Source organism: Antechinus flavipes, chromosome 2 (genome assembly GCF_016432865.1).
Source record: "Antechinus flavipes isolate AdamAnt ecotype Samford, QLD, Australia chromosome 2, AdamAnt_v2, whole genome shotgun sequence".
NCBI lineage: Eukaryota > Metazoa > Chordata > Mammalia > Dasyuromorphia > Dasyuridae > Antechinus > Antechinus flavipes.
In genome coordinates, this window is record NC_067399.1 from 131,536,476 (window position 1) to 131,558,534 (window position 22,059).

The following is a 22,059-nucleotide window of genomic DNA, read 5'->3' on the forward strand; positions in this document are numbered from 1 at the left end:
TGTAGTGAAATGATAGGTTTTGACTTAAGTCTTTTGCTTTAATACTACTCTTAGCCACCTTGGCTTTCTGTAATTTCAGAACAAAAAGGTTTCCATCTCATATATTCAGCACTTGTCAAGAACCTACTTTGTACATTGCAATATCCTATGCTAGGTGGTTGAGATGAAGACAAGGAATAAAAGGTGAGTAGGAATGATGAATAACTAAAGTACAAATTAGAGGATGGCAAATGCAAAGGAGAAATACATCGCTCTGGGGGAAAATGCCAAAGAGATCATTGAAAGTTGAAAGATGCAGGGGAGGGGGTCTCACTTCCAATAGGTTTGGGATAGAAAATGCCATGTGCATTCAAAGAGAGAACTAAGAAAACCGAATGTGGATCGAAGTATTCACCTTTTTGTTCATTTGTTTCTTGTAGTTTTTCCCCTTTCGGTCAGATTTTTCTTGCACATGACAAATAGGGAAATTTTTAAATGATATCAAGATTGCTTGCTATCTTGGGGAGGAGGAAGGTAAGGGAGGGAGGCAGAAAAATTGAAACACAAAGTGTTAACAAAAATAAATGTTGAAAACTATCTTTACATGTATTTGTAAAAATAAAATGCTATTGGGAGGAAAAAAGAAGGGGAAGGTCTCAAGTAAGCTATGTACAGGAGGTAAAATTTGAGAAAGACTTTGAAGAATAGGCTAAGATTTTAATGGAGATAAGAGGAAATAGAATATAGTGTAAGCAGTGGTATGGGAGTGGAAAAGTAGATTAGAAGTAGATTATGTAAAGCCTTGAAAACTAAACTAATGAATCTGAATGATATTCTGTAGATATCAAGGAATCAATGGTGAGGTAACATGATCAGACCTATGCACTTGGAGAGGGGGACCTGCAATGTGAGGCATAGGTTAAATTAGAGAAGTATGGAAACTGGAAAGGACATGACTAGTGATCTCAGGCAAGAGCAAGAATGAGGTTTGACTAAGATGGCAACAGCAGTTATAAGCAAAGGATGGATATAATCTTACATGTATTAGCCTTTATTTCTTTATGGATTTTGCTGCATTTATCTGTTGTCTTATACCCATCTTATATTCCTTTTTAAGAACTGACATTTAAATGACAGTTTGCCAGTGTACTTGAATAGGACTGAACCAGAGGTGAATGTGATTTCCTCTTCTCTTCCTTCCCTTCCCCCAAGGTTAAATCAACTTCCCAAATGGCTTCCCTGACATTTTTTTGGCACAAAATAAAATAGTACATCAGAGGAGCTCTTAAGCCTTGGCTTTGCAACCATAAATCGACTAACTTGGACAGTCTGCAGTTTTGATGGTAGCCTTCGCCTTGGGGCTCCCTAACGACATAGGGGTAATAATTTTTCATACTGTATATTGTAATACCATATCTCTGGTTCCCTTGAGTGTCCAAGCCTTTCTATAAGTGATAGGTATCCATTACATTGATTTAAAGTCAGTGGCTATTGTAACTTGAGTCCCTTTTATTTTGACATTTGCAGTGTATACTGTTTCAAATCTGGGTTGGTTCTATGTAGGAATAAGTGCATTGAAGGATAAAGTGATGATGTTGGAAAATGAAGGGGAGAAGGAGGAAGCTAGTCTGGTTCTAGATTACCAGCCTTAGCCTGAAGGGTTTAGAATTGGGATGATGGTATCCAAAGAAACCCTGAAGTGAATTCTTTTGTAATGTTTTGCAAATTTATATATTGGACTTTTTTACATCTCAGAGTTCACATGTAGAGGGATCTTGTCTATGTATGTATGACATTCAAAGTGAGTGTGTACTTTGGGAAGATTATTTCAATCAAGACTGAAAATTCCTATAATTCACATTCTCCTAAGGATGACAGTTAACATGTTAGGATCATCAAACAGGTTGTTTTTATTCCAAGCCAAAATTAAGTCTTAAAACCATGTCAGATTTCAAGCATAGTTACAATGAGTTTTGGAAATAGTTGAAGGAATCCCTTCTTGAAGTCCCATGATCCTTGAAATGCCACAGCTTTTAGTCATGCTGAAAAACCTGGGTCTGTGTTTTTAGGAGTCTGTTCGCCTTTTTCTTGAAAGCAGCAATCATATTCCTGTCTTTTCTCATTTAAGGTTCTTTTGTGTATTTTTAAAAAGGAATGATCTTTTCTACTCTTAAAGTCAATGTTCGTTGGCTAGTCATACCATAATGTACTAGATAAATGTGAGCTAATAATAATTCACCTCCCTCTATGATCTTTGCCCTCTAGGCAGGCAAGTCAAATTGACTTTTATATCCAAGGCAAGAATAGCTGTTTGGTTCATGCTCATTAGAATAATCAAAATAAATAGTAATAAATACCATCTTATGTTGTAAAACTTAAAACAATAAATAGCAATGTCCCCAATAGTGAATAAATAAAGGCCTTGCTTCCACATCTTATGCACCTTCCATCCTATTAACTATTTCATTTTGTGAAGTAGAGGGAAAAATATTTGAGAGCAGATTTATTCTTTGTTGCTTGCAAATCTTTTTAACACCAACAAAAAGCCTGCCCCAATTGAGAAGTGCCTGAAACTTGCAAAAAAGACCATCTAAAATTCAAGTATCGATTTATTAATATAGAAATTTTAGCTGAAGAATTGGTATTAATTTAGGCTTAAATAGTATTTTAAATGATAGGATATGTCAACACATAGCTACTCTCCTAAAGTCTCCTGAAGTTATGACAATTCAGAACATACAATTTACTGGACTTGAATACCCCAAACAGAAATGTGAAGAGCTTAGCTTCAGAAAGGGGCATTTAATTCAACCCCTTGCTATCATGAGGAAATTGAGATGCAGAAGGGGAAAATAATTTGCTGAAAATCATAGAATACTTAAGTGGCAAAGCCAGGACTTTGAAAGCAGGTTTTCTGGGTGCCATTCCACCAAGAATCATCTTCCCTTTTTAATTTTAAGCTATTGGGAAACAGCTACAATGATAGTTTTGGTCAACCTTGCCCTGCTTCTTTTTCTTAGCATTATTTTTCCTTTCTATTTGACATTCTTTCCTTTCTTCTAAGTAAACAAAATAGACACTCATGGACTATATTCTTTGGTGTTCATTGTTCATTTCTGACTTGATACAACTGATTCAGGCTTATAATTTAGTTTGCCAAAGAAATGATTGTTTAGTTTCCCTATCTTCCCATTCACAGGCCATCTAGTCTGGGACCCTTTTCAACAGAGAAAGGGATTTAGAGATGACCTTGTGTAGCAGACTTGAGATTCAACCTCAGAGCCTCAACTCCAAAGGCAGGATCTTTCCTCGCATCTTCCCCTTTCTTCAGTCTCACCCAAGGGGCTAAAAGTATTTTTAAATGTTTTTAGCAATTGAGGACTTAAAAGGCCTTGGACTAGCCTCATCGCTGCCTGCTGTCTTCCAGCATCCCCTGACAGTGATCTTGGAAGGCTCTAGTTTCTTAGTGCTATGTCTGGGCTCAGCAAGTTCTGCCCTTATTTGCTATACTATAAGCAGTTCCCTCCAACCCCCCACCCCCAGTTCCCTCTCACTACCCCACCTATCGTGTGGTCTAGAAAGGAGATTTTGCACAGACCCACAGGCTTTTTCCAGCTGGGTTTTGCTAGTCAGTGTGTAGGCAACACCACTTTTAAGGGATCATTAGGAGCTGTATGGAGGTCTTCAACAGCTGATGGCAGAAGTGGAACTAGAGACCAGGCGCTTGCGAAGGTGGTTGGCAAAGTCCACCTGCGTCTGGGACATTACTTGGTTGATGATGGCCTTGGGTAGCCAGCCCTGTATCGCGAGACAAGTAGAAGGTTTCCTTTGAGCTAAAAGATCTTAGCAAGGAGAGCCCCATGGCCTACCGACCACAAGCCCCACATCACAGCGTGGCATATTGGAATTCCGGATGGCCATCCCCTCTGTGAATGCTACCCAAGAAACCAGGGCAGCTTGTAATGTTGGTCCCAGAGACCTCACAGAGCTCACTGACCACAGTCCCAAGGCGGAAAAGTTTGTAAAGAGATAGCTAAAACTAAGACGCGCCAAGCTAAAACTACAGCTGCCCAAGACGGGGAAGGGAAGGAGGGAACAAGGGTTAAGTGCCTTCTGTGTGCCAGGCACTGTAAAATATCTGATCTGATCCTTACAGCCCTGAGAGATAGATGCTGCCATTCTCCCTGTTTTATGGTTGAAGGAACTGGCAGACAGAGGGTAAATATTTGCACATGATGTCAGGCCAGATTTGAAGTTGGGTGGTCCTAACCCACTCACCTTGAGGTCAATGCTGAGCAGCCAGGTCAGCTTAGTCTTAGAGGGGTTTCCAGTCACAGGGCGGAGGACCATGCAGGTGGGACCATGCTCAGCCCTGAGCGATGAGCAGAATCAAAGTCATGAGACGGGAACTCGCAGTCCCCAGTACCTACGCTATAATAGACATTAGAACCCTCATGCTAGCAGCTAGTGTTTGTATTGCGCTTACTGTGGGCCAGTTACTGTGCTAAGAGCACTTTGCAGTTTGGCACTTTGCTGCTATTCCCATTTTATTGTTCACTCTTCATGACTCCATGTGGGGCTTTCCTGGTTAAGATACTGAAATGATTTGCCACTTCCTTCTCCAGCTCATTTTACAGATGAGGAAACCAAGAAAAACAGGGTCAAGTGACTTGCCCAGGGTCATACAGCTAGTAAGCAAGGTGGGATCTGAATTCAAGGCTTCCTGACTTCAGGACAGGCGCTCTGTCCACTGTGTTTATATTTCCACGAGTCGTATTGGAAGAGAAAAATCGGAACAAAAGGGAAAAACAAGGAGAAAGAAAAAGTGAAAATAGGATGCTTCAGTGTGCATTCAGTCTCCATAGCTCTCTACACCAATGGCATTTTCTACCCAAAGAAGGTGGCTGTCTTTCTAAAAAGGGTCAGAACAGGTTTTGGGCCCCAGCGCAGAGGACACTTGGAGAGCATCAATTTGGGTTCAGTGGGCCTCGGTTTGATGATGACTCTGGGACTTGAGTCAGCTTGGGCAAATACCTTACACCCATTGGCTCTGTTTGCTCGTGTGTAAGAAGAAGGATTTGTACTTAACCAGCTCTAGATCTGTGAACCTGAAGGCCTTATCATGGGGTTTTCCTGCCTTGGTCCCCCATTTTTCAGAGTGGAAAGAGTTTTTGTGGGTTTTGGTTTCGCTGTTTTGGGGGGAGGTGTTCAGGAGAGGTGTTGAAAGGGAAGGGGACTAAGATGGCATGAGAAAGTCTTAACTTTCTTTACACCACAGTCATATCCAAGAGATATACTGGAAGAGATCTTACAAGTGGAGGCCCTTGGGCAGTTACCTGATGATCCCCTTCTGCTCGGGCATGTCCCCGAAGTGGGTCGCCATGCCGGCCAACACACAGGTGGAACCCCGGCGCTTGGCACACCGCACACTCACAAAGTCTCGGGGCCCCACAATGTTGCCTGGCGTCTCGGCGGCGATCTCGTGGGTGATGACCGTGTCCTTCCCGATCTTCTGCAGAACCTGCACAGAAGCACACATATCAGCAAGAAGGAGGGAAGAGAGAAAGGGCTCATCAACTCCAGCTTCTGAGGGACCCTTCCTCCCCCAAAACCTGACACTCCACTGTGCGGAGAGCCAGGTGCTGAGGGAGAGAGAACGAATGGAGGAGAGATGGTCCCCGTTCTGGGGAGTCAGCTGTCTGGTTAGCATAGGAGACACGGGCACAAAGAATGAGTACCGCAAGGACCCGTTCATACCCTCTCTGCTAATAAAGATCACAATCGCTCTAGGCCTCAGTATACGGTCTGCAAGAATTGCTGTGGCTGAAATACTCACCGTGGTGGGGAGCCACTTTGTGCTTAATTAGGTTGGTGCCCAAGCCCCAGACCCACAGGACTTCTCCTGGCGCAGACCTGCTATGGCCATGTATGTATGTACATCATGGGACATGGTGTGCAGCCAAGGCAACTCCCACATCAGCATGAAGCCTTGGAGGGTTTTAATGAAGGGCACAGAGTGATATTGTGAATATGTACTTTAGAAAAATTCAAAAAGTGGACTATGAATTAAGGAGTTTTAGGGGGATTAGGGAAGGAGGCAAGAAATTAGCATGATGGTTGGGCTTTAAAGGCTAGACTACCTCACCTTAATCTCCTTGACATTGGGGTTCCAGTCCCCCATATCTTCCATTCGTTCCACTAATTCCTCATAAAGCCTCTCCATGGGCTGATCCACCATCACCTCCAGCCGGAACACTTTGCCCACATCTGGGACCACCTTGCTCAGCACTTTGTCTCCGTTTGCCTGTTGGAGAAAGACCAGAGAGCTGGGAAAACATTTGGGAAGAAACACCTTCCGCCCCTCGGTTCAGAGCAGTTCCAGACAGAGCATGGAGAAAAGGGAGAGAGCAAGACAATCTGAATACCCAAGAGTCAGAAGGGGCTTCAGAAGGCCCTGCAGCCCGAATCGTCATCTGGCCAGGAGGCGAGTTACTGACATCCACCTGAGACCTTCACCAAGCAGCTGGCTCCAAGTTTTCCTTAGGATGGCTATTTCTTAAACCCTGAGGGTGCTGTCCTCAGTCCTGACAGCACATTTTAGGCAGAATCATGACAATCACTGATAACAATAAGTAATGCCAGTACCTAATGTGGCACAGGTCCTGGAGGTCATGCCCCACGACCGGCTGAAGCTCGGCCTGTTCGAGCAGAGACTTAGGGTAGGACGTGAAGGGCAGCATGGTGCAGTGGGTCCAGTGCTGGGCACTCAGGAAGGGTCCCCTCCAACCAGCCACGGGAGACTGGGCAAATCATTTGGTTTCTTAACCCTCGGTTAACTCCCAAATGAGGGAGCTGGTGTCAGGACTACCAAGATTACTGTCAGCTCTGAAGCTCTGAGCCTAAGGTCTTTCTGAAGGGCTGTCCTATGGGAGAAGGGCTACGTTTGTCCTGCTTGGGCCCAGAGGACAGAACTAAGAGGAAGGTGTAAAAAGTTGGAGGCAGTCAGGTGTAAGAGGCTTTTCTTCTTCAGAGGCTGAATGAAAACTGGGGGGGGAGGTGGGAAAGGGGGGAGGTTATCAAGTGGGTGGGAGTCCAGAGAGGAAGGAGGAAGATCCTTTCCCTCTTCTTATAGGGTAGCAAAGGGGGAATGAGATAATCAGAAGCATGCGAATGATGATAACATCCATGACCTCCCCCAGATCATGCCAGTGGGATTGTTATCACAGCCGAGGTCAGACTTTGACCTTGGAAGTTCACTTATAGAGTTATTTGGAAAAAAAAGCTCTGTATCACTAGGGGAGATGATGATCTCTCCTTTTCAAACAGGTAGTTAGTTATCTTCCCCCAAGTAACTAGTAGTGAGGAGTCTAATTGTCCATTGCCCAATACCCCAGAGAATTTGGGAAAGTAATTGATAAAGTCAAAAACTTGCTATGCTATTATGGCATAATAGAAATGGTAACTACTAGTGGAATTAATGTAATTAAATTAAAGTTTTCCAAGCACCTTGCATAGATGATCTTTGATCCTGGTAATAGCCCTGTGAAGTAGGGAGTAGATATTTTTTCCTAGTTGGTTACTGAGAAAATGGAAGTTCATTGGAGATAAATGATTTGCTCGTAGCCTAGTCACTCCACTAAGAAATTGAGTTGGGGCTTAAACCCGGTTCTCTCCCAAGTCAAAGATCAGCACTCTTGTCACCACTTTATATTGCCCCTACAAGATTTAGTCTTAGTTCAAAAATGGTAAACTATGTGACTGGGCTCAACCTCTGAATTTCAGATTCTTCATTTGGAAAATGGAAATTATATATACACATCCATATTGGTACAATGAAAGGACTTTATAAACCTTAAAGTGCTCTAGGAATGTGACTTATCAATCATTATCTCCTTCAAGTACTATCCTATCCCTAAATAATGTTTCTACTGGTGATCAAAAAGTTGAGTAGTTTTCAGGGTTATGGGAAGTAGGAATAACTTTTGGATTCAGGAAAGCAAATTTACAGGGCCCTGGAGTCCTGAGCTCTGTTCATCAAGGGAAATCAAGTGTCTCCCACTGGTAGAATAGTCAGGAGCACATAAATAATTACTTGACCTTACAGGGGGAAAAAACACAATTTTGATCAGAAGACCGAGTTCAAGTTTTCCACCCAGTAATTTATCTTATGATCTCAGGAAAAGTTGTTTTTACTTTTCTAGAACTCAAGTTTCCTCATTTGTACCTGAAGATTTATTCATTCAAAAAGCAATCATTTATTAAGCCATGTGCCAGACACTCTGGAAATAACGAAAATACAAAAACAAAAAAGTCCCAACTTTGCCACTAACTAGCTGCATGACTTTCCCTCTCCAGGTCTCAGTTTCTTTATCTGTAAAATGATATCAGATCAGTTTTTAATATTTTTCATGTCATGGGTTTCTCAGAATGATTTTTCAAAATCCACAATTGAAGTAGATGGTAAATGTCAATTAGAGCTTAGTGAAAATATATAATTTTTTTCCTGATTCAAGTTTATGGACCCCCTGAAATCTATCTAAGACCTCCCCTAAGGGGATCTTAAAAAGGGATCCAGGGACCCCAAGTTAAGAATCTCTGACTTAGATGATCTATAAAATTCCTACCCACCCTGAATCCTGAACCTTGCTTTGAACCCTTTATTCCAAATCTCAGATCTATCACCAGGACTTACCATCACTTTCCTAAAAGTGACTTTATCTAAACACTCATTTTATAGATGAGAAAACTGAGGCTCAGGGAAGTCAAGTTACTAATTGCATGTCACAGCTAATAAACATCAAAGTTGGGATTCTAACCCAGACTCTGTGAATCTAAATGCAGGGCTTTTTGCACACCAAGCTGCCTCTGTACATCTAAAGAGAATTAGGTATAATAAACTCCTAAAGGCCAAGAACTGCTCCCCCCCCCTTTTTTTGTCTCTTTAGGGCTTACCACAATGCCTTAGCAGGTGTCTAATCAATACTTGTTGAGTGATTGACATGGATGATACAGTCGGTACTCTAAGAGCATGGGGAGAAGATTATTCTAAATCAGGGAAGATATGGGTAGAGTTTCAAGCAGACTTCACTATCCCTATGGGGAAAAAAAGCACCAAAGTCTTCTGCACGCCGGCTCTTACCTTCTCTGTCTCACTCTTCCATCCATCCTGATTGCCAAGGATGCCCAGGGCTTTCTGCATGGCCTCTTCCCCTTGTCGTAGATAGGCCATGTCCTGGTCACTGTAAAGGCTTTCTTCCAGCCGAGAGCCTGGGGATTATAGGCAAAGTGGCCCCTTGAGGAAGGCAGGACCCCAGTGATCTCTCCTGCTTCCAATTCCCATTAGCTTTATCTCTCTGTGTCTGTCAGTTTGTCTATTTGTTTCTTTTGGCAAGGCATCTGGGGCTGGGGCTTGCCCAAAGTGCCACAGTAAGTGCTGAGTGTCTGAGGCTGGATTCATTGGGATCCCCAGACTCTGGGGCTGTGCTCTATCCACTGCACCATCTAGCTGCTTCCCTTTTAGCTTTAATCATTCAGTTCTCTGAAGCCTCAGCTTCCTCCAAAGAGTCCGATTCCAACAAGCAAATAGGGACAGACAAAAGAGATGTGAAGGATGTTGGGGTGAGGAGAGGGCTGGCTGGTTCTAGAAAACCAGCTCATCACCTTCTCTGCTCAGAAACCCCCTGAGCACAAGCGAGGGCAGAAGCCCCCTGGGTGCTAGAGTAAGATTTTTCCCTCCAGCTGGTGAAATGCCTGAGGCACCAGCACTTACTGAGCAAGGAGCTCCGGCGGCGAACCTGGTTGATCCAGGCGCTGGGTGATGGGCCTCCTAGTGCCCTCTTGCTCAGTTCCTGGCTGATGGCCATGATGGTCTGTTGTCTTAGACCTTCAGAGAGGAGGAGAGAGAAACAAGAATGTTAAGGCTGACACAGAGCTCAACAGCTGATATTCAACAGAGCTAGCTCAATAGAACTAGGACTTGAAAGGTTTACCAAGTGCTTTATTTCATCATCCCATTTGCCTCTTAGAACAACTCTTTTAAGGAGTTATCCCCATTTGACAGATAAGGAGACTGGGGCATGTAGAGTTTAAGTGACTTGCTTAGGACCACACAGCAGAGCATTCATCCTTTGGTCTTCCTGACTTCCACTCCAGTGTTCTCCCTTCACTGTTCATCAAAAGGATTCCATCCTTTTCTTTTATGAATGGGAAATAGGAAGCCTAGGCAGGTGAGATGACTTGCAGGACATATTTTCAGGTTTCCACCTGGTCTCCATTGCTATCTCTACAATACCCTACTGACTAAGTAAGAACCAGCACAGACTACAATTTAAAAAAAAAAAAAACAACAATTGGGGTTAAGTGATTTTCCCAGGAACACACAACTAGTATATGAATAAGGCCAGATTTAAAACAAACTACACTCTTGAGTAGCTCAGCACTTGGCAGCAGAAGGCTGGACCAGATGATTTCTGGAGATTCCCCTTTCAATCTTTATATTTATTCTGGGCACGAAGCCCATTTGGGGTCAAGTGAAAACTAAGACAAAGCTAGCAACAAGGGCAATGAAAGCCAAAAACCTCCCTCCACTTCTGCAAGAGCAGATTTTAGATAATGAACTCAATGGAAAATTGACTCTTTGTACTGGACATCCTTCCTAGCCAGAGCAGCTTTCCAGTAACTAAAAACCTATACAAATTGCCTATGCAATTTGTTTTTCTAGGAAATCTCCCTCTTGAATACCTGTCCAAGCATTTCTGTGATTGCTGCTACCTCGCCTGCCATCTTTATCCCTGTCTCTCTATCTCCCTGAGATTACAAGTAGCCAGAGTCGCTTTGGTATCTTTATAACTGAAGTTATTATTTGATGGTCATCCATAATATCCTTGAAATTCAGACACCCAGTCACCCCTGGAAACCATATACTGCATTCAGAGAACCTGGCCCCAATTCAGAGAAATACAGAAAACAGAGACAGAAGCTATAGATTTTATTAAGATGACCAGGCAATTCTTGCAGCTTATGACTTTCAAGGGAGGTAAGAGATCATAAGGGCAGAGAGAGGGGGAAACTAAAAACAAGGGGAAAATGAATTTTCTTTCTTCAGCTCAGGTCTCTCCTTAGTTTAGGAAAAAACCAAAACCTGACATTGAAAGCTTGCAAAATACTTTGTATAGAATATGTCTTTATTACTTCACAGCAGTCCTGAAGCAGGAAGCTCATTATTCCTGTTTTGCAGATGACAAAACAGAAATTAAAAGATTTGCTTATGGTTAACATAGCAAGTAAGTTTGCCAGATGTAAGATTGGAACTTAGATCCAGCTTTCATTCTTGCTTTCCCAAATTGTTTTGGTCTCTGGTAATTCCTTTCTCCTATCTCTCCCTGACTTTATAGATTTTGTAGCATTAAATCCCCTGGGGTGGGAAGGTTGAGATAGAAGTGGGGAGAGTCTGCCTCATTTCAGAAACCTCATTAATGGAGTTATAAATCTTTTGGGTATTCTGAGGGCATCATATGGAGCCTTTCATGGCTTTCATATTACCTCCCATTCGGGTCAGTTTTGAATCAAAGAGAGGCCAGTTGCTTCTGGCATGGGAATCAATGCATGAGACCACTACTTCCCACCATAGGCAACATTTTCCCCCCTGTCTATTGCTCTCCCACTCTGTCCTTTCCCCCCTCGTTCTCTTCCTCCTTTGCCTACACTTTAATACCCACAATTTGCCTCCTCCTTCAAATCCTCCTTGATCATCCCCAGAAAATCCACGTACACGAAAAACTCCCTTTGTCCCTTTATAAAGAAGGAAAGGAAGGCTTGGTAAAATTAAGTGAATTTGCCAAGCCTGATTAGTGTCAGTCTTATCTAACTCTACCACCAAGTGCTCTTACCAATGCACCCTACTGTCCAAGAACCCCAGGACCCTCCTCAAAAAGGTCCCCAGTCCCAGCCCAGAATCCTCACCCTTCATGTTCCTCAGATGTCTGTAGGAGCTCCCAGCACACAGTTTAAAAGTTGCCAAAAACATTGTTCCCTGGGGCACAGCTTTCTGGGCCTATTAAGATTTGGCCTCCGGGTCCAGCAGCTGCTCTTGGGGCCTCTGGGTGCTCCCTCTTAAATGCCTACAGCTGAAGGTTGGAGATTAAGGGAGGAGGAGATAAAGGGACCATCATTCACAGAGAAAAGGAAGGGGTCAAGGATAGAGATACATTGCTTCACTGAGATGCTCAGGAGGGGAAGGTGGAGGGAAAGGGGAGGGGAGACCCTGCAGCTGCAGCTTGTGGCTGTGGCCAGGAAAGTGGAAACTAAGGGATTGGAACAAGGAGAAACAACTAAAATCGAGTCTGGAGGGGTAAGTTATGCACCGCAGCAGGGATTGTGTCTTCCCGCCTGAATATCAGAGCTGAAAGGAATCTTCAAATATAGAATGTTAGAAAGATAAAGCTGAAAGAGACCCAAAGAGACACTGTATTTCAAACCTTTCATTTTACAAATGGATAAACTGAGTCCCATAGAAGGAAGCTTTGCCTAAAGTCAAAGCTAGTCAGTTATATCAGCACCTTCTGCTTTCTTGCTTCCTTGCCTTTTTCCTAACTACTTCTCACGTGCTCTTGAGATTCTCTGCTGCTTTTGGAGATTTCATTCATTCACTTAGTCAAGATACACTTATTGAGCTCCTGTTATATACAAGGCAGTGTGGGTCAGTGGAAAGCACATTGGCTTCAAACGTTGCTTACTTTTTTGGGGGGATCCACCAATCAGGCAATCAGAGTGAAGTGACTTGCCCGCAGTCACACAACTAATAAGTGTCTGAAGACAAATTTGAACTCAGATCCTTCTGATTCCAGGGCTGGTGCTCCATCCACAAGGCCATCTAACTGCCCTCACAATTAGCTATTCTAGCCTCCGTTTTCCTAATTGCAAGATAAGGGAAGCTGAACCAAATTAGCCATTAGGGTCCCACACAACTCTAGGTCTATGTAGGCCCTGTGATCTCAATCAACCGGCTTTCATTCTTGCTTCCCCAAATTATTGTGGTCTCTGGTAATGGTGATCAATTGGACCTCACTTTCCAATTTACTCCACTTCGGTGGAGTTCCTTCTTCAAGGGGTTTGGGAGGACCAGAGTGAAACTGCCAGGGATAAAAAGGACTCCATTCTCTCAAACCCCTGAAAAGGCAGGGAAGAGGACAGATCGGGAGAGCAGAACCTCACCGTTCCCAGCCATCGCTGTAAAAGCCCTTTGTACAGGCTGTCCCCCAACAATCCTGTGGGCCTGACAGCTGCTGTATTCAGTACAGACAGCCCCTCCACCACCTGGGAAGGGGCCCAAGGACCACTGACGGGCTGGGAGGCGCCTCGGGATGGCAGCGTCCCCCAGCCTGCCCCAGGAAGCAACGCCTGTGGGGGCGCAGCCTAGCAACTGCACGTGTCTGTGCCTGAAGAACCCATCTTTCTGCTTCCCTCCCTCCCCCAGGCCACCTCAGCTCCGGAAGGGCAGACATGAAGCAAAGTCCTTGTCCGATGGATCCCTGGAAAACAACAGCATTAAACCAGATGCGTTGCCCCTTGCTTTCCGGGAGCCCACCGAGGATCATGGGGCTTTCCCCTCAGATTAGTGTGGTCTCTATCCTTAGAAGGTAAACACCTTGCCAACGTTTCTGTTTGTTTCTCTGGTGCTTTATAAAAGTAAATGCTTTCTGTCATTCATTGATTCATTAATGAAACCTTCCAGCACCTCTCTAAGCCGCAGCCTTCCGGGAGCAGCCATAGCTCTTAGTAGCTTTCCCATTCATTTTTTTGTCATTCATTTTCAGTCGGGTCTGACTCTTTGTGACCCCACTTGGGGTTTTCTTGGCGGAGACACTGAAGTGGTTTGCCATGTCCTTCTCCAGCTCATTTTACAGATGAGGAGCTGAGGGTCACAGCCAGGAAGTACCGGAGGCCAGATTGGAGGAGTTCCAGATTTCCGGCCGGCGCTCTAACCACTGGCTACCCCTCCCACTCATCAGCCACCTATTTTTTTGTGGCCTCAAGTTGTTATCGAATTTTTCCGTGTCCCTCTTTTGTCTTCCCTAGTAGAAGGGAAGTGAAATGAAGGCAAAGGCTGGGTCTGATTCATCCTTTTCTTCCCTTGACGCCTAGCACAAGCACAGTGTCTTGCACTTACTTGGCACTTAATGTCTGCGGGGGAGGAAAGCGGAAAGCCCCTCTGTCCCATTCCCTGCCTCGAAGGGTCCTGCCTAGAGCCTCTGTCCTCCCCTCCCCCTCAGAGATTAATGAAGTCGGTAAATTTGAATCAGAGAGAAACGGGGAGGGGGAGGGCGAGCACACGTGTGCACGTGTGTCTAGCACGGTGTCCGGCTGTGCTCAGCATCAGCGCGAGGCAGGGAGGGGTGGGGCGGAGGAGGAGGCTGTTAGGAGAAGGGCAGCCCAGATAAGCTCAAGGTCCCGGTGTTGCCATCCCCGTGTGAATTACGGCAGCTCTGGGTGGGGGTGGGGGGGACCGAGGGACCGAGACTTCCTGCTGGCTGCGGCTGACGTCAAAAGGCTGCCGTGCTCTCCGAGGGGGAGGGGGCCGGGAGGAGCGCTGCCAAGTGACCTCCGCCAGGGCCAAGGCCCTGAGAGGAAGTCTCATCGGCAAGGACGTGCAGTGTGCGTCTCACTGAGCCCGCGAGAGAGCTAAGCGGGAAGAGGGGGGCGGGAGGGCCGCTATCTGCCCTCCTGACGGGGGAGCTGCAGAAAACAAGGCAACCAACTCTCCATGACGGGATTTCCCCGCGAGAGGAGATACGGCTGACGCGAAAAGCTTGCCTCAGAGGAGCGTGGCAATCGGCTGCAGGGAGCAGCAAGGGTCAGCGCCGTGGAGAAAATGACGGTGGTGACGGGAGTGGGCAGATTTCTCTTCAGCTTCCCAGAAGGCCGGGACTTGGGCCTCGGCGGTGCGCAGTCCGGCGCCCTTCTGTATCCCCCGCCCTATGCCCTCCCGAGCCCTGTCCATTCTAGCTCGGCTCCAACCTCTTGCAACCCTCCGCCCCATTGCCACTGCCTCCGCTCTGGTTAAGGCTCACCCCGCTCATGGAATATTCAGCACCACTTGGGAGATCCACAGCCCAAAGAACATCACCGTCGCCTATTGAATAAAATAATTAAGTAAATCGAATAATTGAATACACTCTTTAGCTTGGCAACCAAGACCAATCTACTCCAGCCTAGCTCCAGCCTCCTTTTATAGCCTTTCATGGTATTAGTCCCCTTCAAACAATACAGGCAGGCAGGTAACAAGCATTTACTGAGCTCTTACTTGTGCCAGATACCATGCTGAGAGCTGGGGATCCAAATAAATACAAGAAAAAGCCAGGCCGTCTTTGCCCTCCGAGAGGTTATAGTCTAAAACAACTTGGGAATTGAAAGGGAGGGGTGGGGAAGGTGCTCACTGGTAGCCAGTTCTGGAGGGGAGTGAAGCAAAGTTGGTCTGGGTCGGGCCGCAGACTAGTTCCACTCTCCCCTACCCTGTGCAGCTCATCCTTGGAGAAGGGAGAGGGCTCTTGCTGGGGGAGAAGTCAGCAGGCACTGAGGCACTTGTCTTCTTCAGATAAGAAGGCAGCTATGTCATGGTGGGGAAGCCCAGTATTCTCATTTTGATCTTCCTCTCTCCCTTCTCTATATCTTCATATGGACTAGCCTGCAGACCCGTAAATGACTCCTGAGAGGAATAATTATTTCCATCTTACAATTTACTATTGGGGAAATCCAGGATATTTTCCCATCAAATCTTATTCTCTACTAGGTCAAAGCAGCCTCGGAAGAATAGAATTGATAATGAGATTAAATTTAACATTCTCCTCAATCTTGTTCTACTCAGGTTTGGGGAAGGAGTGGGGCTGGGACTGGAAGGAGAGCTATTTCTTCTGTGTTCTGCTGAGGAGGGGGTTGACCTCTGTCTAGATTGGCCTCTGGGGTGGTCTGGAAATGAGTAACAAAATCCAAGTCAGGTTCCCCCAGCTCTTCATTAGAATAAATCCATCTCTCATAATATATTCATTCTGCTCATTAATTATTAACCAATTAAAATTGATTACCATCTGTCAGGAACACCCACTCTTCCAAGGGCATCCACCTTTAGTTTAAGAGAGAAGCCAAACGACCCTCTTTTATTAAATGGTAGTTGTAATTAATAAAATAATTAATTACCCAGAAATTATGCCTCTTGAACTTTTCATCAGTCACATTTCTTTCTTCATCTTTGCCTCCTGACCATCTTCCAAGTCCAGTCTAGTTGTGATCTCTGTCAAGAAAATTTCACAATCATTCAAGTTAAAGTAATCCTTCTGCCTCTCTTTGATGTCTATGTATTTATGTTAGAATTTGATGTATAGGTTATCTATCTGTTGTACTGAGTTTTTTTTTAATTGTGTCTGACCCTTCATAACCCCTTTTAGGAGCTTTCTTGGCAAGGACACTGGAACAGTTTTCCATTTCCTTCTCCAGCTTATTTTACAGATGAGGAAACAAAGGCAAACAGAATTCAGTGACTTCCCGCGTCTTTGAGATCAAATGTGAAGTCAGGTCTTTCTAACTCCAGACTTAGCCCTTTTACCACTTTGTTACCCACCTGCCTTCTACATGCTGTATCTTTAAATATTAGGCTTCTTGAAATCAGGGATTGTGGAATTTGTTGATCCATTTTTCCTGGATACAGGCCATACCCTATTTGTGGAAAGTGCTTAATTAATAATATTTGTTGAACTGAATGTTAGAGATGTTAATGGAACCTGGAGATAGAAGCTAGACTAAAATGGCAGTATCATTAAGCATACATATTATATAGACATGTATACATAAAACTCAGGTGGACATACACACAAGAAATGATACCAGCTGTCTCTGCTCTAGAATAAGTTACATTTATATGACACGATGGTTTACCTCAACAACAGGATTGCCCCATCACAACCTTGTGAGTTATGTAGTACAAATACTCTCATCCCCATATTACAAGTGAGGAAATTTGGCCTTTAATCAAGGTTCAGTGACTCATCTTAAGTCATAGGCGAGTAATCATGGAATTTAGAGCTAGAAGGGATCAGATGGCCAAGCCTTCCTTTCATACATGAGGAAGCCAAGGTTCAGAATTTAAACTACCATCTCAAGGTACACAGGTAACTAAATGGGGATTCAACTCTGCTCCTCGGATGCCAAATCCAGAACTCTTTCCTGTGCATTGATCTGAAATGATCTCCTTACTAGTGGCTGCCTTTTGGATTCCCCTAGGATTCAGCTCAGATCTCACCTGGTCTGGTCCCTCCACAGTTAGTGCCTGCCATGCACGAAATATAAAGCTTTAAGGTGCAGTTATTTGCCTGGTTTCCCCAATTAGAATGTAAACCCTTTGAGGGCAGGTGCCTTTCTTTTGAGTTTCTTTGTATCTCCAGCACAGTGGCTGGCACATGGGAAGTGTGTAATAAATGTGGATTGACTGACTGAGATAATGTGCTAAATTGTTAAGTGTTTTAAAGTGCATTTTTCTGTTTAGCACTGTACCCACTATCCAAAGTAAGTACTATAGATATCACCATTTTACAGATGAGAAAACTGAGTATGAAAGAGGATAATTGAAACGTACATATAGGATATCCCTTTCCCTTAATCACACCTACTCTGTTCTAGCTCCCTTTTATGTGTCTTGCCCCATTAAAATATTAAGTTCCTTAATGTCCTTAGCATTCAAGACCTCAGATTGCTCATTGGGCAAAATGAACATTAATTTATTTTTTATTCTTTGTTAAAATGGAGGGTTTTCAGTCTGTCTTTCATACCTGAAAGAGTTCAAGACTGTTTGTTCTTATAACCACTTGTGGCCCCTCCAGGAGCTAATGCTCTTCTTCCCATGTACCCATTTTGTGCATATTCCTTAAGCACTTTATACCTCTGTGTTGTCTGATGTCTTATGTATGTCTTATATGTAAAGTTTGGTTACTTTACATATATACACTGTCTCAGAAGAATGTAAATTCTTTGAGGGTAGGGCCTGTTTTTCTTTGTCCTTTTTATCTTTCTCACTGCATACATTCCTTTCACATAACAGACATGTAAAAATATTTGTAGATAGTCTTGGGAAAGTGAGAGAGTTCTATTTGCTATTATTAAAAAATGTGTAAAAAATACATCATTTTTAGAGTAATAAAAACAGGAATTTAAGTTTCTTGAAGGTAAGAACTGTCTTTTTTATTTGTGTTCTTAGCACTAAATATAGTACCTAACATATAGTAAGCATTTAATAAAAGTTCTTCCTTCAGGCGGACTCAAAGGAAATGATTCCTTCTTCCTTCCTTTGCTCCCTCCTTCTCTTCCTCTTTTCTTCCTTCCCTTCTTGCCCCTCTCCCTTCCTTCCTCCCTTCTTTCCTCCCTTCCTCTCTTGCTGTTAAAAATTGTGATACTTCTTGGTTTTATATAAATACTTCTATTCATATCAAAAAAGCCACTTTTATTCCTTATGTTTTTAACATAAATGAGTATTTACTGTATTTTATCAAAAGCCTTTTCTACACCTACTTGTATAAGCATGTGTTTTTGTTGTTTGTATGAATAATATTGATAAAGTACAGCTTCTAGGAAAATATAGCAATACTTCTAAGGTCTCCTGATCTTAGAATGCTATTACTCTAACAATCAGTCTGTCAAAGATTCTGAAGTCTTCAGGTCTTAGAATAGTCCTATAAACAGTGCTGACTGTCAGATAACCTGCTGGTCAGTGATAACCAAGTTTCTGAGACAGACCACCCCTCAAACCTCACTGTAAGCCATAAAATTAGCAAATAAGGAACATGAAGCTCTAGTCTCTCTAACTTTGTCCCAAATTTTTCTTCTTTCTCTTGGTTCTTTGCTAAATCCTTTGGAACTTAGCCCATTTCAACTGGCATTACAATTACAATAAACTTTGGCCCCTTGACTTGGAGATGAGTTCAAGCCTGCAAATTCCTTTGAGACACCTCAAGCCACTGGTCTGCAACCCCAACCTTTTGGGGTTTCCTTCTGAACTTCAACATTTGCTGGCCCTGTACAGGGAGAGTCTGGCCTCCCCTGGCTTCATCCCATTTTGTCAAAGCAAGCCCCCCATTTTTTCTCCCTCAATCAGACAGCTGGGATATCCTAAGTACCTGGGAGAAGGCTTGTTTGGGTCATCTTGAGCTCTATACTCAACAAATTTTCCTTGACTGTGGATGCCCAGACTTGGAAATTCTTGCAATTTTCAGTAAAGTTCCTAAGGAACCTTTGCCATGGCTTTTGACAAAAATGGGACAGTCTTCTCTGTCATTTTTGTCTGTGTCTCTGTGCAGAATATCTCTGTCATGTTTGTTCTATGAGCTGGATTTTGTTACCTGGAAAGATTTAAAATGCAGCCAGCAAGAAAAAGCTTCTATCTTATAGTTAGAATGCTGGGAAAGACTTCTTAAGATCCCACTTTAAGGGGATAAAGCCTGATTTTTTCTTGTGGACCTCAATTCTGGCCAAGCTGAGGGCTACAGAAATAAAATTAGCTAATATTATAGTACTGCTAAAATGACATCTTAACAGATTCTCAAAGTTTTAAAAAGCAGTGATTAAGGAGTTTGGCAATCAGTCATTTTTAAGATTACAAGAAAGAAATTCCTGCTTTTTTCAGGATGTGGTGTTGTGGTCATATCAAATTTGACCAATCTGGGTTGGTTCTGTGACATAGCAGGGAGAGTTCCAGGTTCAGCATGCAAATAACTGCAAGGAATTTCTGATACTTTTAACTTAAGGAGTTTGTAGCTATCTTCTGCTTCCCAAATTGGTCTGGCTTCCTCTGAATTTGCTCTTCAAGCAAATCAAGGTGTTTAGTAAAAAATCATTAACTGCTTCAGTTTCACAAGAGCATGGATATTCTAGTCATCTTTTCATAGTGTAACTCCAAATTGCATTCCAAAAGTCAGACTAATTCACAGCTCCACCAATAATGGAGTTTAACTGTTTTTCCTTTTCCTCAATTGCTCTAATATTGATTGTTTTCATCTTTTTTCATTTTTGCCAATTATGTATCAATACCATTGATTGCAACCTTCTTTCTGAATAGCCCATCTTTTTTGTTAATATTTTTCTAATGATACAACATAGCTATAAAATATGAAGCGTTACAAAGCTCTGAAACATTCAAATTTAGTGTCAGCCAGAGAGTAAGAGAGAGGTATATGATGGGCATAAATAGGCTGCACTATATCACCAGAGACAACTTGTGTGTTAATGGTGATAAAGAGATAGATGAGTAGAAAAAGTAAATGAACTAAACCTTTAGTGAAAGCAAGAGAAAATGGATGAACAGTTTATGTTCTAAGCTAGCTCTCACATAATATAAATATCATAGCATCTTGGAATTGAAAGTGCTCTCAGCAACAATCTGATCTAATTCATATCCAAAAATGAACCTTTTCTGCAATACACCCAAGTAAGCATCCACCCTTTATTAGAAGCCCTCTGATGAGACACTTATTAAGGGCCTACACTGTGTCAGGTACAAAGATGTCTATCCACAAATACACAAAGCATCAATGACAAGTGGAGGTAACTCTATTTACAAGAGAGTTTACTTTTGAATTACTATAATGGTTAGGAAAATTTTCCTGACATCAAGCCTAAATCTGCTTCTTTGTAACTTTCACTCATTGCTCTTTGTTCTGCTCTAAAGAGCCAAATTCAACAAGAGCAATCTTTAATAATAACTAATCTACAGCATCTCCTATGTGTCATGTACTCCACTGAGTGCTTTATATATTTTATATTAGGTAATCCTTACAAGTCTAGAAGACTGGTGATATTTTTATGTTCATTTCACAGATGAGAAAACTAAGGAGACAGAGATTAAGGAACTTGTTCAAAGTCATACAATTTATAAGTGTCAGAGGTGAGATTAGAATCAGGTCCTCCTGAGTGTAGGTCCAGCCTTCTGTCCACTGAGTCACGTAGCCACACTTCTTCCACATGACATGACAGCTATCACATCCTTGCATCATGCTATTCCGTCAACTGATTCTCATGACATTTATTAAGACATTATTTGTCTTATATTTTTATTACTGACATTTATTAAGTACTTACTGCATATAAAATACTTGCTAAGAGTTGAGAGAATACAATTAGAGAAAGTAAGCTGGTCCCCACTCTCAAGGATCTCACATTTCAATGGGAGAAAAAGTATATACAGAAAGTTTCTCCTACAAGTTAGGTGGAGGTGTCCATGGTGCTTAGAATGCAGAGACACAATTGTTTCTTCTTTAATTGTCACTTCCATTAATAAAGAAATATCAGTTTCTGATGTTGATGCATTTAACAATGGTAATAACTTTGGTGCTAAGAACTTTCTTTTATGGGTCTTCAGTAGCTGTGGCTGCAAGAGCATTTCCCAGGCTGCATTTTTACAAGTGTTTGTTGCTTCCTACGATGATGGCTGAAGACACTGGGCTAAAAGTATTGCTTTTCTTTCTCTCTGTCTCTGTTTTTCTATCTCTTTTTGTCTCTGTCTGTCTCTCTCTTTTTAATAAATTTTAGAATTTATTTTAAACTTAAATACAAAATGAGGAGAAAACTGTCATGCACACAGAAGAACATACAAAAGGATTCAGTATAAAATAAAAAATTTCCATTTCAAGAAAAGTAATAAATACTACATATTGTTTTCAAAGCTGCCCTTGTTTTTCTTTTGTTTTCTACTTTACATTTTTGACTATATTTTTTTACTCCCCTTTCCCACAAAGAAGGCTATAATTAAGCTTGGATACATATAGATATATACATATACACATATATACACATACAAAAATATTTATAAATATAAACATACATACACATATGATCATACACAAATATGTAAAATCATGCTATACTTATTTTCACTTCTCATCTATTTCTCTGAAGGAATATATCATCTTCCTTTATTAATTCAAGTCTTTCCATGTTTTTCTAAATCAGCTCATGATTTCCTTTAATGACATTATCTTTTTTTTAATTAAAGTTTTTTTCAAAACATGCATAGATAATTTTCAACATTCACCTTTGCAAAAACTT

The 22,059-nt window shown here is 42.5% G+C and overlaps 1 protein-coding gene and 1 long non-coding RNA gene across 3 annotated transcripts; one reads left to right on the forward strand and one right to left on the reverse strand.

Moving 5' to 3' along the window:
* Positions 1-1,865: 1,865 nt before the first annotated feature.
* STAR (steroidogenic acute regulatory protein) lies at positions 1,866-12,090 on the reverse strand. Of its 2 annotated transcripts, XM_051975521.1 has the most exons (7): positions 11,941-12,082; positions 9,749-9,862; positions 9,119-9,246; positions 6,125-6,283; positions 5,316-5,500; positions 4,258-4,351; positions 1,866-3,777 (listed from the first exon to the last, which is right to left on the reverse strand). In XM_051975521.1, the coding sequence occupies exons 1-7, from the start codon at positions 12,002-12,004 to the stop codon at positions 3,664-3,666; spliced, it is 858 nt and encodes a 285-aa protein (XP_051831481.1). In that variant the 5' UTR covers positions 12,005-12,082; the 3' UTR covers positions 1,866-3,663. The 2 variants fall into 2 exon arrangements, with proteins under 2 accessions (XP_051831481.1, XP_051831482.1); XM_051975522.1 differs by lacking the exons at positions 1,866-3,777; positions 4,258-4,351 and adding an exon at positions 4,494-4,729 and having other exon boundaries at positions 11,941-12,090.
* A 78-nt stretch (positions 12,091-12,168) lies between these two features.
* On the forward strand, positions 12,169-15,134 carry LOC127548233 (uncharacterized). Its single transcript, XR_007950337.1, has 2 exons — positions 12,169-12,328; positions 13,454-15,134. It is a non-coding gene; the product is annotated as an uncharacterized LOC127548233 (long non-coding RNA).
* Positions 15,135-22,059: the final 6,925 nt, after the last annotated feature.